Raw genomic sequence first — 15,588 nt, 5'->3', positions numbered from 1 at the left:
GTCTCTGTCTCTCTGTCTCTGTCTCTGTCTGTCTGTCTGTCTGTCTGTCTGTCTGTCTCTCTCTCTCTCTCTCTCTCTCTCTCTCTCACACACACACATACACACACACACACACACACACACACACACACACTGGCCCTCACCTTGTGATACTCTCTGTCATGAATCCCTCAGGTAAATTTGTTGCCCATGCTGGACTCTTAGACCTCTGAAACCCTGAGCTAAATAAACCTTTTCTCTTTATAAAGTTTGTAGTCTCGTGTGCTGTATTACGTAGTAACAATGACAATACCAACAAACCAGACTAACACACCAAGTGGGGGTAACATCAGCAGAGGCTGGCCCACCTCAGTCTTAGGAGGCCTGGGAATTGGAAGTACAATCAGAAATGATGGAGAAAATGGAGTTCTGCCTCTCCAGTATGTATTTCTTCCTGGGGAAACGCTGGTGTCTGCTTGACGGCCTGCAGCGATTCATTTTATTCCATAGGATGAACATCTGGCTTTCCAAGACCTTCAGCTTCATCTCACTGAACAAAAGCCGTTCGAGGATCTTGTCCTGGAGGGCAAAGCAGGCATACATTTTCTCTATTTCTTTCGTGTTCTTGGCATTGTTGTTCTTGGGGCCAGCTTCCGACGTCTTTGGCTTCTCTTCCTTCTCCTAAACTCCCCACCACCAGGAAGAGGGAAAAGTTGGTTAATGATGACAATCCCTTCCCACACTGAATACCTGCTTCCTGCCACAGTCTTAATGTTCAGGCCTATCTGCAAGGAGAAAACCTTCCATTCATTTTGCAGGTAATAGAATGAGGTCCCTTGAAGAAAAGTCACCTTCTCATTATAGTGTAGAGCCCAGCTCCCAAGAATCCACGGTGGTCTTGGATTCATAGGAGTAATCTGTCGGTTGCAGATGACGCAAGCCCTTAACTCAAATGATATCTGTCTCCAGAGTAATTTTCCCTGGAGGCCTTCTGAGCATTTGCCAGCCCCAGGAGAACCTCTGACTGCAAAGTCTCAGTGGTCTCCTGACATGCTCCTCTCTCTAATCCTCATTAATTTTCCCCACTCCCCTTAATTACTAATATTTTCTTCTTCTTTTTTGGCTTCAGCTACAAACTATTGACCTCTAATATGTTAGTAAATGTCACAACCAATATCCATATTCCCTTGCTTAGGAAATAAAATATCACAAATATAAAAAATATAATGGAAATCCTCCATGGATCCCTGTCCTTTTTTTTTTTTTTTTTTTTTTTTATTTGATACAGGGTCTCACTATGCAGCTCGCACTCAGAATGCTGATCCTGTTTTCAGCCTCCCAAGTGCTGGGATAACAGGCATGTGCCACCATGCCCAGTCTCGGTGGCTGGCTCAGGGTGCCCTGGGGCAGAGTGGGTGCAGCATGAGGTGCCAGGGATCAAACCCCAGTCCCTGTGCTTCCCTTAGCAGGCACTTAGTCAGCTAAGCTATCTTGCCAGCCCTAGACACCTGTCTTTTTTTTTTTTCACCTGTCTTATAAGTATTCTCCTGCCCTCCTGAAAATCATCTCTTCAACTATAATCCTCAATTTGATATTTATTTTTCCCGTGAATTTCTTTTTCCTGCACTGGAGATTGAACCCAGAGTCTTTACATTGAGCTAAGTCTCTTGTCCTTTGTTAAATTTTTTTTTAAATGTGAGACAAGTACTCATTAAATTATCCAGGCTGAGCTTGCAAGCCTGCTGCCTTGACTTCCTAAGGGATTATAGGTATGTGCCACCACGCCTGGCTTTCATGTATATTTTTATGGGAAGCTGTTTTGTCCTTACTGCATAGCTTATGGCAATGTGTGGAAATATTTTTGTTTGCCACAAATGGGGGTGTGGTCATTGGACATCTCGTAGATAGAGACCCAGGATGCTGCTAAACTTGCAACAATGCACAGGACAGTCCTCTCTACAAAGAATTCTTCTTCCCAGAATGTCAGTAGCACCAACATTGAGACATCTCACCTCAATATACTTTCACTACACATATGCAGCCATAAACAGTAGAAGGTATTGGGTTTTTTTGGGGTTTTTTGGCCTCTTTTAAGACAAGGTCTCACTATGTAGCCACTTTTTAGTCTAGGAGGGTCTCCAATTCATGGTGTTCCTCCTACCTTAGCCTCCTAAGGGCTGGGGTTATAGGCATGAGCCACTATACCAGTCACATATGTTTTTCTTTTCTTTTCTTTTCTTTTTTTTTTTTTTTGTGTGGAGCTGGGGATTGAACTCAGGCCCTTGCACTTGCCAGGGAAGCGCTTATTCCACTGAACCATCTCCCTGGCCCCGCAGTCACATGTTTTTAAACCTTATGTAGAAGCTACTCAATATAGTATGGATGTGGAATGTCCCTCAAAGGCTTATGGGTGAAAGGGTTGCACCCCAGACAGTAGTACTATTGGGAAGTAGTATAATCTTTAAGAACTAGGGCCTAATGGGAAGTTTTCAAGTAATAGGAGAGAGTTTTCTTTAGCTCCTTTTTCACTATCTGGCCAGGAGATGAATTATTTTACTCCACTGTGCCCACTCACCAGAGGCCTAGAAGCAATGGAATCCACCTTACCATGGACTGGAACCTCCAAAAGTGTGACCCAAAATAAACTTTCCCTTTTCTCTTTATAAATTGATTATTTCAGGTATTTGTTACAGTAACAGATAGCTGGTTAATACATTTTTATAATCTACATGCATTTCTAGAATCTCCATTATTATATTTTAGAGTTTTGTCTATGTTGGTACATGTATATAGTTTATCCATTTAAGTATTTTTTTCACTTGCAGTAGTTGATACTGTTACTGAAGCAGGAAACATGTTGACATCAATGAGGAAATAGAAGACTCTAGGATGGTCCCTATTTTGTAGGTGAAGCAACTGAAGTCTTGTGGAGCAAAAGGATTTACCCACTATCACCCACAAGGAAATCACAGGGTCGGAACTTAGACCAAAGTCTTGAACTCCTCAGTCTTGCCTCATTTTCCTGACACCTTCTCTGTTTCTGCCTCCCACCCCAACTAGCTAAATATCCCATAATCCCCAGTGACACCTAAGCACCCTCTCGCTCACCTGTGGGGATTCTGAGGGAGTGGCTTTAGATTCATACTTGACCAGCCAGTTGCTAAGCAACAGAAGAAGAAATAGGAACCCAAACAAGAAGGGCTTGTAGTTCATCAGCCAAGTCAGCAGTGCTCCCACCATGCCTGAGGAAGTGTCGAATGGAGACTCCTAAAAAGAAGTACCAATTCCTCCAACATTATGGTGCGGAGGCACACAGGCTCCAGAACCCTGCTTTAGCCCTCCCCATGACAGGAGTCACAGCCACCAGCTCCCCTGAGTCACATCCAGGTCCCTCCTACACCCAGATGCCACATGCCACATAACAATGATATAACTACACTTATGTCTTAAGCACCCACTATGTGCCAGGCTCTCTGACAGGCAGTTTGCAAGCATCATCTCATGGTGTCCTCATAAAAGCCAGATGATGTAGGGAAGGCTTAGCCACACTTCACTATTCAGCAGTACTTCTGGGTCCAGCCACTGTGTGCAAATGGTCAGTGACACACAGTACCTACAGTCATGTGGGGGAGACCACCAAGAAAAATGCCCCAGAACTTGAAAGGAAAGCAAAAAGATTACTATGTGTGCATTCACGGTCACATCAGAATACTGTTTAACAAGACTGCTTACTGGTAACCTCATGACTAGAAAAAGCAATTTGTTTGACTTACTATTTAGTATTGATTAGGGTCCCTACTCTGCAAATTTAGATGTTGCCTTTTCAAAAATGGTTAAGTGGCTCTAGCAGTTCCACTTCTAGGAGTACTATTCAGCCTTAAAAAGGAAAGTGATCATTATATGAATGAAACTTGAGGATATTATTCTAAGTGAAATATACTAAGAAAAATGCAGTGTATGATTCCATTTACATGCAGTACCTGGAGTAGTCAAATTTACAGAAGCAGAAAGAATGGTGGCTACGAGGGGCTGGAGGGTGGGGAGAAGGAGGAGTGGTTAACAAGTTTAGATTTTGCAAAATGAAGTGTTCTAGAGATTATGTGAATTACTTAACACTCCTGAATATTGCACTTAAAATGGCTAAGATGGTAATTTTTTTTTTTAAATTTTTTTTTTTTTTATTTATTTGAGAGAGAGAGAGAGAGAGAGAGAGAGAAAGAGAGTGTGTGTGGTGTGTGTGTGTGGCCAGCTCAGCCCACCAGGGGGCGGGGCTGGCTGGCATGTGGTGCTGGGGGATTGAACCGCGGTCCCTGATGCTTTGCCAAGCTAGTTCCAAGTAGGTGCTTTAGACCACTGAGCCATCTCTCCAGCCCCTAAGATGGTAATTTTTAAGAGGGTTTTTTTTGTTTGTTTGTTTGTTTTGTTTTTTTGTTTTTTTGTTTTTTTTTTTTTTGGTCTTTTGGATACAGCGTCTCACTATGTACTTCAGGCTGGCCTTGAACTCAGTTTGTAGCCCAAGCTACTTTCCTGCCTCAGCCTCCCCTGTGCTGGGAGTACAGACATGTGTCACCATGCTCAGCAAGACAAACTTTTGTTATGTGTATTTTATCACAAATAATCGAAGATGGAATTTAATTGTTTCTGGGGAAAAATGGACAAATTTCAAATTAATTTCTTTATTGCCAATAGATACAAATGAATTCTAATAGAAAAGAAAATGCTAAACTTTACTGTCTTATGGACTTGAATATTAACTTTTTTTTTTTTTTTGGTCTTATGCAGTTCAAGCCGGCCTTGAACTCACTTTGTTGCCCAGGCTGGTCACAAAACAGAGTTTTACCAGTTCCTGATTTCATGTAAATGGAATAGCATTTGGAAAAGCCACACTTTGAAGAGATCGGCAAGCCGGGTGCAGGGCAGGCATCTGCAATCCCAGTATGAGGAAGGCTGAAACAGGAGGATTGAGACGCTGTCTCAAAATAAAACGAAAAAAGGCCAGAAGTGTAGCTCAGTAGTACAGTGCTCCTGGGTTCCGAAACTACTACTTTAAAATGAATGAAGGAATGTAAGTGTATGTAGATCTGCATAATACCAGTTGGAAATAAGCTGGAGGAACACAAGACCTGTTCCAACGTTGGATCAAGGAGGGCTCCCTGGAAAAATTAAACGAATAAACCTCTCCATTATCAGAAAGAAATGACCTGGAGTAGCAGAGGTGTCGTGTGTGCAGATGGGGGACACCGGGTGGTGCTAGCGAGAGATGTGAATGGGAGGGGTTCCAAACAAAAGAAAGAACCTGAAGAGCAGTTCCATTTGGAATCAAACAAGTTTCTGATGGTTCTCTCCATTCCCTTAGCACCGGAACTCATGAACCCAAGGTTTTTGCAGTGCTAGGTGGACAATCACGAAGAAATACAAAATCTACCAATCGGCTACAATGTTAGTGTTTTCACCCACTAGACCCATAAGCTCTTTAAAAGCAAGAATTTCATAATTCAATCTTTGTCATGTAATAGATATTAGTAAATACTGCTTGAATTGACTAATGGGAAAAAGAATGAGCGAAACACATAAGTGTCCTACGGAAACTGCGGCCCTCGGAAGTGCTGCGTGCCTCAGTCGCCCGGAATCCTCGAGGGACCCCTGGTGGCTCATCTGCAGAGCCGCTCTAGCCAGCCCCGCTCTCTTGCACACCGAGCCGCTCTAGCTTTCAGGCGCCGCTCTATGGCAGTGGGGAGGGGCCGGCCCCGTGGGCGGTGCCCGGCCTTTTTGTCTAGACACGGCGGGAGCGCGCACAACGCCAGCATACGCGGCGGCGTTCGGCGGCGCGCGGATTGCGTGAAGAGAGGCAAGAAGTGGAGGGGCTGCTCCGCACTCACGGAGCGACAGACCGAGTGGCTCTTGCGGCCGTGGGCGGCCAGGCGGCCTGAGATGTTGTCCGGGAAGAAGGCAGCAGCCGCAGCGGCGGCGGCAGCGGCGGCGGCGGCAGCCGGGACGGAGACCGGACCCGGGGCGGCGGGCGGCACCGAGAACGGCTCCGAGGTGGCCACGCAGCCTGCGGGCCTGTCGGGTCCCGCCGAGGTCGGGTCCGGAACGGCCGGGGAGCGCACTCCCCGCAAGAAGGAGCCTCCGCGAGCCTCGCCTCCTGGCGGCCTGGCCGAGCCGCCGGGGTCCGCCGGACCTCAGACCGGGCCCACGGTGGTGCCCGGGTCAGCGACCCCCATGGAGACGGGAATATCAGAGACCCCGGAGGGGCGACGGACCAGCCGGCGCAAGCGGGCCAAGGTGAGACCCGACTCCTCCTTTCTCGGCCCCGAGGGCCCGCGACCACCCAGTCTCCCGGCTCTGGGAGCCGCGCCGCCTGGCTGCCAGCCGGGTGGGGGTGGGGCGGGGGGAGGGAGGCCGGGAGACAGCCTTTGTGCTGCGTGGAGCCTGCGGGTGTCTGGAGGGTGTTTATCCTGAAGTCTTGTACACCTTTTCGTCTGCTGGACCGGGAAAAATGGCTTCCCGATATGGAGTCGCGGTTGGTGTTGTTGGAGACACCTCTTGTCTGTCCGTCGATGTGTGTGGAAGCTGTTGCACAGCAGTATGGATGGCTTCTTCGTTGTGCGCTAGAGATTTGGAGGGCAGTGCTAAGGCACTCGCCCTAGCCAAGGGACAAAAGAGAAAGTTTAAGCGCTTGCAGTTGAGTCTTTACTTTTATCAGTGATCCTGTTGGTGTGGGTTTTTGTAGATACGGAAGCCGAGGAGGAGGACCAATTAAGGTGCAAATGAGTGGGAAGAAAGATTTGGCACCACGTAGTACAGAGAGTAACTGCCTTCCTTCTCTGCATGCCAGCTGGTGTGTCCCCCAAGTCAAAAACATTTTACTTTAATTGCTAGACACTGACGCTAACAGGCAGGCATTGTTAACCCCCTTTTAGGAATGAGTAAACCGAAGTAGCCAGTTTAAATACCTTGTTTCAATTTAGCACAGTTAAATGGTTGTGCAGGCAGTTAGGCCCTTCTATTGTGACAGGCTATCATTGGCCCTTGTACAAAGGGCCGCATGGGACAATATCTGTTCAGGGTACTGGGGCGGTATTAGACCACAGACTTGGGTTTTTTTTCTGAAGATCCGGTGTTCTAGTTGAAAAAACTTGAAATATACGTAGGTATGATGAAGATATAGAGACGATCGGGGTGTGTTTCAGTGGTAAGAGTGTTTGCCTAGCACGTGTGAGGCAGGGGATTGGATCCCCAGTACTGCTAAACAAATAGATAGATGTACAGCCCATGTACTTTATGTTTATATGAAAGTTACCTCACTTTTTGTTTTGCCTTTTTTCCTTTGGAAGCTGGATCTCACTGTGTTCCCCAGGCCAGTGTCTAGGGATCTTTCTTCCTCAGCCTGGATATAGGTGGGATTACAGGTGTGCACCTAGCTACTGTAAATAACACTTCTCAGTTTTATCTGCCTGCTTGAGAACCCTCTCTGAAGTATACCCAGTGGTGGGTCAGAGGAATTTAGAGGAAAGGGTTTTTATCAAAGCCTGGGTTAAAAAAAGCATGGAGGTTAGTGATCTTGACTCTTAAGAAATGAAGCCTAGTTGGGTTGCATTTTATTACTTGATTAGAAAATGTGGCCAGAAACTGGGTTTTCATTATTAATAGAGACAGAGTCTTGCTAGGTAGCCGAGGCTGGCCTCGATCCTGCCTCAGCCTCCAGAGTGCTGGGATTATAGGCATGCACCGCCATGCCTAGCTCATACAGTATTTTTTTTTCTTTTTTTTTTTATGAACATAGGTATTCTTTATTTTTTTAATTTATTTCATACAGTATTTTTTTTATTTTTTTTTTAAAGTTTTTTTTTTTTTTTTTAATTTTATTTATTTATGTGTATGTGTGTGTGTGGCCAGCTCAGCCCACCAGGGGGCGGGGCGGGCTGGCATGTGGTGCTGGGGGATTGAACCGCGGTCCCTGTGCTTTCGCTAAGCTTGTTCCAAGTAGGTGCTTCAGACCACTGAGCCATCTCACCAGCCCCTCATAGAGTATTTTTTAAACAGGTGATTGTGATAACTTACAGTTCATATTTTAAAATGTTCAGTTAATGAATATTTTTTAATCACATTCACCGACCTGTGCAGTCTGTACCATAATCAATTTTTAGAACAGTGTCTCTGAGACCTGTGAATGTATCATTAGGTTGCTTTTCATCCCTCCCAGGCTCCAGCCTCTAGTAACCACTAGTCTACTTCCTGACCATGGATTTTCATGTTCTAGATATTTTACATGGAATCATACACTATGTGACCTTTTGTATTTGGTTTTAGCATGTTTTGAAGTTTCATCCATGTTATACTTCCATTCAATACTTGATATTATGGCAGAATTACATTCTGATGTGTTTGATGGATATTTTGGTTGTTTTCACTTATGGGCTGTTATGCATAATATGGCCATGAACATTAATGCCCACTTTTGTGTGAACATTTATTTTTATTGAGTATAATTGGCAAAATGTAGGGTATATATCATGTTTTGAGATGCTGTATGATAACTACAATCAGGTTAATTAACATATCACATTACATACTAAGAACAATTCTGTGTGTGTATGTGTGGTACCAAGGATTGAACTTGGGACCTTGTGCTTGCCAAGCTGGCACTTATGCCACTGAGCTATCTTCCAGGCCCTTCTAAGAACAATTCTTAATGCCCTTGGAAACATTTTGTATTAGCACAACTAAAAAAAGAAAAAAGGAAAAAATGTGCTCGGCATCTCACAGAGATGAGAGAACAGCATTCTAGATGATTTGATCTTCATGCATTAATGCATTTTTTAAAAAAAGTTGGCACTGCCATATATACTGCTGTAACTTGCTGTTTCACTTAATGGTGTGTAGTGAAAGTGGCCTCCTTTTCACCTTAATGAATTCATTTCAACATTGTGATCTCTTAGCAATATAGAGTTGTTGACTCTTTCCCAATCTCCTATTACACTCCCTCACCCTCCTCTTCCACTTCCCCTTTATTTCCCTTTCTAATAATCCTTTCCATTTTCATATCATTTTCAGATTCCTCATTATGGAAAACATGAGACATTTGTCTTTCAGGGTTTGGCTTATTTTACTTAACATGATGATCTACAGTTCCATCCATTTTCCTGCAAATGACATTGTTTTGTTCTTTACAGCTGAATAATACTCTTATCATGTATATGTACGAACTTTTCTTTGTTCATCTGTTGATAGACACCTAGGCTTGTTCTGTATTGTGATATGCTGAAATAAAAAGGGGTATGTAGGTCTCCTTAAATATACTGACTTGTAATTCTTTTGAGTGTATAGCAAAGAGTGGCATAGATAGGTCATGGTGCCTATTTTAGTTTTACTGAACTATTTTTAGCTTTTCAGGAATTTCCATACTGATTTCCATAGTGGCTGCAGCAGTGTGGAAGAGTCCATGCTCCCCAGCCCCCACATCCTTGCCAGTGTTTGTTCATTCACTTGCTCACTCATTCATTTATTCATTTTTGTATTCTTGATAGCCATTGTGATCCAGGTGAGGTATAATCTCAGTGTAGTTTTGATTTGCATTTCTCTAATGGCTAAACATGTTGAACATTTTTTCATATACTTACTGGCCATTTGTGCTGCTGCTCTTGAGAAGTGTATATTCATTTGCCTATGTGTTGACTGGGTTATTAGGGGGTTTTTTGGTGTTAAGTTCTTTATAAATTCTATGTATTAATCCTCTGTTGGAAGAGTGACAAAGATTTCCTCCCCTTCCGAGGTAGTCTCTTTACTCTGTTATTTTCCCTGGTTGCACAGAAAAATTTTTAATTTTTGTAGTTCCATTTGTTGATTCTTGCTATTGTTTCTTTCTTTCTTTCTTTTTTTTTTTTTTTAATTTCTTGGGATAGGATCTCACTATGTAGTTCAGTCAGATCTTCAACTCACTGTGTAGTCCAGGCTGGCCTCAACCTTCCCATCAAATCCTAGGATTACAGGTATATGCCACTATGTCAGGCTTTATCTTGCTATTATTTCTTGTGTTACTGGACTACTATTCAAGAATTCTTACCCTGTGCTAATGGTTTAAATATTTCTTCTGTGTTTTCTTCTAGCAGTTTCAAAGCTCCTAGATTTATTTTAATTAGTGAATTAAATAATTTTTGTCTTTGAGACAGGGTTTTGCTATGATGTTCAGGCTGGCCTTGAACTCATTTTGTAGCCGAGGCTGGCCTCAAACAGTAATCTTCTGCTTTAACCTCTTGAGGGCAGGGATTATAGTCATGTGTCTCCAATACCCCCATAAGTTTCCAGTTTTATACCAAGACTTCACATTTTGATTTGATGGAGAGGGGGGGTACCAGAAATTGAACTAAGAACCTTGTGTTTGCCAGGCAGGTGCTGTACTCCTGAGCTAAAACAGTAGACTAGTTTTAGTGTTTTACATATGGATATTCAGTCTTCCCAGCAACACTTGATAAAGAGCTTATCTTCTGTACAATGTATGTATTTGGCTCCTTTGTCAAGAGTTAGGTGGTTGTAGTTGTGTAGGCTTGAATCTTTGTCCTCTGTTCCATTGGTTGATGTGTCTGCTTTTGTGGCACTACCATGCTGGTTTTGTAACTGTGGCTTTGTAGTATAATTTGGAATCTGGTATCTTCAGACTTGCTAATATTGTTTGGGATTGCTCTGGCTGTTCTGGGTCTTTTGTTTCTCCATACGAACTTCAGGATTGCTTTTTTGAGTTCTGTGAATAATGTCATTGAATTTTGATGGAGATTGTATTGATTCTATAGATCATTTTTGGTAATATGACCTTTAAAAAACACTAATTTTGCTGATCATGAACATGGAAAGTCTTCTGGTGTCATCTTTTGTGTTTTGAATTTTCATTATAGAGGTCTTTCACTTCCTTGCTTAGAGTTCCCAGGTATTTTTGTTTTATTTTGTTTGCTTGTTTTAAGGCATATTGTGAATTGTTTTCCTGATTTCTCTCTCAGCTAGTTTGGTACTAGTTGTTTTAGTTACTCTTCTCTCGTTGCTGGGACAAATTACCCAACACCCAAAATGAAGCAAGGAAAGGTTTGTTTAGCTCACAGTCAGTGGAGGTTTTAGTCCATACTTAGCTGGCTCCAGGGCAGATGGCACTGTTCATGGCAACAGCACAGGCATCTAGCTAGCCTCTCTCTTCTCCTTACATTGTAATGCAAAGTATCTGCCCCAGGGCACTCACACCCATAATCCCAGCATTGAATCAAGAATCAATCACAAACTCCAGAAGCCACCCCATGACTACATGAGGCTTTGGGGGGAAAACTAGACACAAACCATAACATCTGCACCTGGACCCCCAAAGACTCGTGCACCTGCCTTTATGCAAAAGACATTTTAGTCCATCCCTAAGAGTTGCCAAAGTCCTACAATTTGAGCATTGCTGAAAAGTCCAAGTACCAAGTCTCTTCCAAGATCTAAGGCAAACTCTTAGCTGTGAGCCCCTGTACAAATAAAAAGTTAAATACTTCCAACATTCAGTGGCACAAGATAAACATTACCATCCCCAAAAGTACACCAAGCATTGGGACCAAAGCAAGTCCAAAATCCAAAAGGGCCAACATTAAGTCCGGTAGTTCCATGTGGAACATCCAGAGCAATCTGTGGCAAATTGTAAGCTCCCTGTGGCTCTTGGCACTCTTGGTAGCTCCCATGGCTTCTCTCTTAGGCTGGCTTTGCTCCCTCTTTGCATTTTCCCTTAGATGATCCACATTTTTGGCTTGTGCACACTCCTGGGGTTTCCACTGAATAGGCTTCTCACTCACAGCCTTACACACTGCCCTCTCAGGAGCATACTGCCTGGCCTCCTAGGCCTTCTGAAATCAAGGTGTAAGCCTTCTTAACCTCAGAATTCCTGCATCCTGAGTGCGTCTAGAACCAACACCACATGGATGCTACCAAAGGTCTGCTGACAGTTGGAGCAGTAGCCAGGCTTTCTTTTCTCTTGGCTGTAGGGATTGAGTGCCTGGATTGCTGAGCACTCTGAACCTGATTCCAAGGAATAAATCTCCATGCTGGTGCCATTCTGGAACCTGGTGTGGCTGCTGCCCCCATTTTGGAACAAGGGGTTCTGTGGCTTTCTCCTTAAGGCAGATCTAACACCCTTGCAATTCTGAAGCTGCAAAGGGGGAAGACCTGCCACCTTCAGTAATGCCCTCAGGCCATCCTTTCCATTCTCTTGTTCCTTCTTGGCAGTGGAGATCCTCTCAGCTCTATCTTTGCATTCCGCAGTTTTATTGGAGTTCCTTTCTAACCAAACTCAATATTTTAAATCATCCTGTTGGGCTGTTTGCTCTTGATTCTCAACATAAATCTGACTAAAAGTCCCCAACAATAGCCATGCTACTGCTTCAACATTCAGATGCTTTGAAATTTCTTTTGAAAGATTAATCAGTCCGCCATGTTTAAGTCTGTCTCAGGCAAAGTCTCTGGACATGAACAAAATGCAGACAAACTTTCTGCCAAACCATAACATACATCATCTGGTGTCCAACAGCCAGTGCTGTCCTTTTTCCCAGCAGAAATCTCACTCCTTTGGTCTTTACAAGCAGGATTTCTATCACCATTCTGGTCCAAGCTCTGACCAAAATCTCCCATACAGAACAGCCAAAGCTGTTCCAGCATTTCTCCTGTAAGGGACATCTCCAAACCCTTCTATCTCTCTTTGCATAAGTCATTCCCAAAAGCCTGTAGTCCACCTGGTCAGGTAGTTACAGCAACAACTCCACTTCTCTGCTACCAAATTCTGTCTCAGTTACTCTTCTCATTGCTGGGACAAATACTCAATACCCAAAATGAAGGAAGGAAAGGTTTAGCTCACAGTCAGTGCAGGTTTCAGTCCATACTCAGATGGCTCCAAGGCAGGTGGCATATGGCAGAGAGCAACCTTTCATGGTGACAGCAAAGAGCAAGAGCAAAAGGGAGGAGTAGCAGCAACAATGGCAGCAGAAAGCAAGTCTGACTCCCTTATGTTGCATTGAGGCTGTCTTCCCCAGGCTGGGTGTAGCACTCACACCCATAATAATCAGTCACAAACTCCAGAAGCTGCCCTATGACTGCATGAGGCTTTGAGGGGACAACAAAACACAAACCATAACAATGGTGTACTATAGAAAAACTATTAATTTTTAAGGTTAATTTTTGTATCATGGTGAACATGCTTATTTCTCTTGGGCATATATATGTCCAGGTTGTATGGTAATTCCACTTTAATTTTTTGAGGAATTGTCAGTTTCCCATAGCAGCTGCACCACCTTATATTTTCACCAGCAATATATGAGGGTTCTAGTTTCTCTGTTTTTGGCTGTACTTGATAGTGTGGGGTGTGAAGTATCTCATTGTGGTTTCACATGGCATGTCTCTAGTGACTAGTGATGTTGAATATCTTTTCATGTGCTCAACAGCCATTTCTCTATCTCCCGTGAAATATCTATTGAAATGCTTGTGGTTTGTTTGTTGGTTTGTTTGTTGTTGTTGTTCCTTTTTGGTTTTATCTCTTTTTTTTGCAGACCTTTAATTAAATGCCATAACCACCAAAACAAACTACCCTAAAACTGGCAGTGAATTGGTAGTCTACAAATGCTTCAGGCTAGAGGTTATGTTTGACCTTGATGAATTAATTTATAGTGAATTCTTGTGACATTTGAGTTCATAGTGAACTCATGAATTGGATTGACATGATTAATAATTTAAAGCAAAATATAAACATAAGGGTACCTGGAACACTGGCATTAATTTAGGAGCCAATTACAGGTCAGGGACTGGAAAACTGTACATTTTTAAAAATGTGAGGTCAAAAAGTCTTTAGTGAGCAGCCCTATGCCTGCTGTCACCTGGAAGCCAACGGCTGGTATTATACTACTGATGAATACAGCTAGGGAAAAGATGTATAATGTCTACCACACATCTGTTTCAAAAACAGAATGTTCCCAAATTATACAGTTCTTTGCAAATAGACATTACACATTAGCAACTACAGAGGCCATCAGGATGAACTCTTAAAATGTGTTGTTTTCACAGGGATCCCTGAGCTGTATTTGAAGGTAGCCATTTTAATCCTGGGGCTTTAAAAACATCTTCTTCATTTTAATTGGTTTCATGTTGCCATGTTCATCTTCGTAATTGGGCACGGTCTCTCTTCTTGGCAAACTTTTTTCTAATTGTCTTCACTAGGGTTTCATAGCCATTTCTTCCTCTGATACATCAAGCTCTACTGTGGCATTTTCCTCTTCCTCCTCTGCTTTGTTCTTAGCATTCATCTGGAGCATCAGTTTCTCAAATTCAGAATTAAATCCTTTGAATGACATTCTTCCATAGAGAACGTCACATAACAAGAAACTGTGTTCTTCTATTATGAAATTCTTCTTTCTTTAAGCTCTGGCAAATTCAAGTACCAATGCTCTTCATGAATGATCTTTTCTTCCTCTTGTAGCTGTTTCTTGGTTTCTGAGTCCAGTCCTCTTTGCATAAACTTCATGTATAGCAAGTTCTTGGACTACTTGGTCTTGTGCTTTGCCGCCATGCTGGCTCCAGACAGCGGCAGTGTTCCACCACAGACCCACTGTGCCTGTGTGCTTGGTTTGGTTTTTTTTTGTTTGTTTTGAGACAAAGTTTCACAGTATTGGCCTTGGGTTCAAGGCAGGCCTTGAACTCACTTTGTAGCCCAGGCTGGCCTCATAGCAATCCTCCTACCTTAGCCTCCTGAATAGTGAGATTACAGGTGTGTGCCATCATGTTCAACTACTTGGTTATTTTTTTTAATAGTTTTTTTTTTTAATTGTAAGAGTTCTTTATCTAGTTAAAGTTTTAAATTTTGATCAAGTCTAATTTATTTTTGTTGTTTTTATTCTAGTCTTAATCCAAGAACCCATTGTCTAATCCAGTGTCAAAGTGTTTTCATCTGAGAGTTTTGTTTTGTGGTTATGGGGATTGAACCTAGGAAGTGCTGAGCTACATTCCCAACCCTATTATTTTTTATTTTTTGTTTCAGATAGGGTCTTATAAGCTGCTCAGTGTGAGCTTAAACTAAATATCCTCCTGCCTTAGCCTCCTGAGTAGCTGGGATTAGTAGCGTTGCTTTACCACCTGGCTCTTTTCTTTTAGTTTTAGTTCTTACATTGGAGTCTATGGTCCTTTTGGAGTTATTATATGAGGTAGGGATTAAGTCTCATTCTTTTCACGTGAATACCACTTGTCTCAGCCATAATTTGAAAACAACTTTCCCCGATTGAGGGTTAGCACCCTGTTGAAAAGTTTACTTATATACTTTCAGCCCTACCCCATCCGTTGATATTTCTATCTTTATATAAGCACTACAGTGCTCATATTATTTTAGCTTTATAATAAATTTTTAAGCCAGTTCAAATTGTGTAATCTGCTGCATTTCCTCCAAATTCAGAGCTAATGGGAAATACACCCCAGCATCACATTTTTCAGGATGCTCATGTCAGCCATGTACCCAAACCCCAGTTAAGATGGTCAGACAGACACATTTTAGTATCGACACATCACAGATATATTGAGTTATAAATTATATTAATATATAATTATAAATAAATGTTTGTA

The 15,588-nt window shown here is 42.7% G+C and overlaps 2 protein-coding genes and 1 pseudogene across 3 annotated transcripts in view; 1 reads left to right on the top strand and 2 right to left on the bottom strand.

Annotated features, from left to right (window-relative positions):
- Nucleotides 1–326: 326 nt before the first annotated feature.
- Nucleotides 327–3,387, bottom strand: Tex46 (testis expressed 46). The gene is made up of 3 exons (XM_023722606.1): nucleotides 3,088–3,387; nucleotides 2,555–2,599; nucleotides 327–660 (listed from the first exon to the last, which is right to left on the bottom strand). The coding sequence occupies exons 1-3, from the start codon at nucleotides 3,217–3,219 to the stop codon at nucleotides 355–357; spliced, it is 483 nt and encodes a 160-aa protein (XP_023578374.1). The 5' UTR covers nucleotides 3,220–3,387; the 3' UTR covers nucleotides 327–354.
- Nucleotides 3,388–5,765: 2,378 nt separating this feature from the next.
- Kdm1a (lysine demethylase 1A) overlaps nucleotides 5,766–15,588 on the top strand; it is a 67,650-nt gene continuing 57,827 nt past the window's right edge. For both annotated transcript variants that reach the window (XM_004637617.2, XM_004637616.3), the window contains exon 1: nucleotides 5,766–6,264. In XM_004637617.2, coding sequence (XP_004637674.1) covers nucleotides 5,911–6,264 — 354 coding nt within the window. In that variant the 5' untranslated portion in view covers nucleotides 5,766–5,910. The remainder of the gene's footprint in view (nucleotides 6,265–15,588) is intronic.
- Nucleotides 14,076–14,545, bottom strand: LOC101580251 (annotated as a pseudogene).

The sequence above is a fragment of the Octodon degus genome, unplaced genomic scaffold (assembly GCF_000260255.1).
Source record: "Octodon degus isolate 3935 unplaced genomic scaffold, OctDeg1.0 scaffold00092, whole genome shotgun sequence".
Classification (NCBI taxonomy): domain Eukaryota; kingdom Metazoa; phylum Chordata; class Mammalia; order Rodentia; family Octodontidae; genus Octodon; species Octodon degus.
Note: the sequence above shows the minus strand (reverse complement) of the source record. Positions and strands in the feature narration are given on the sequence as shown.

What these genes read in the sequence shown, in the direction of transcription:
- Tex46 (XM_023722606.1), bottom strand. Translation starts at nt 3,219, where the DNA reads ATGGTGGGAGCACTGCTGACTTGGCTGATGAACTACAAGCCCTTCTTG. An exon ending in CTCCCTCAGAATCCCCACAG is followed by an intron (nt 2,600 to 3,087) that starts GTGAGCGAGAGG and finishes ACACTTTTGGAG; the next exon opens with GTTCCAGTCCATGGTAAGGT. An exon ending in CCATTGCTTCTAGGCCTCTG is followed by an intron (nt 661 to 2,554) that starts GTGAGTGGGCAC and finishes TGGGGAGTTTAG; the next exon opens with GAGAAGGAAGAGAAGCCAAA.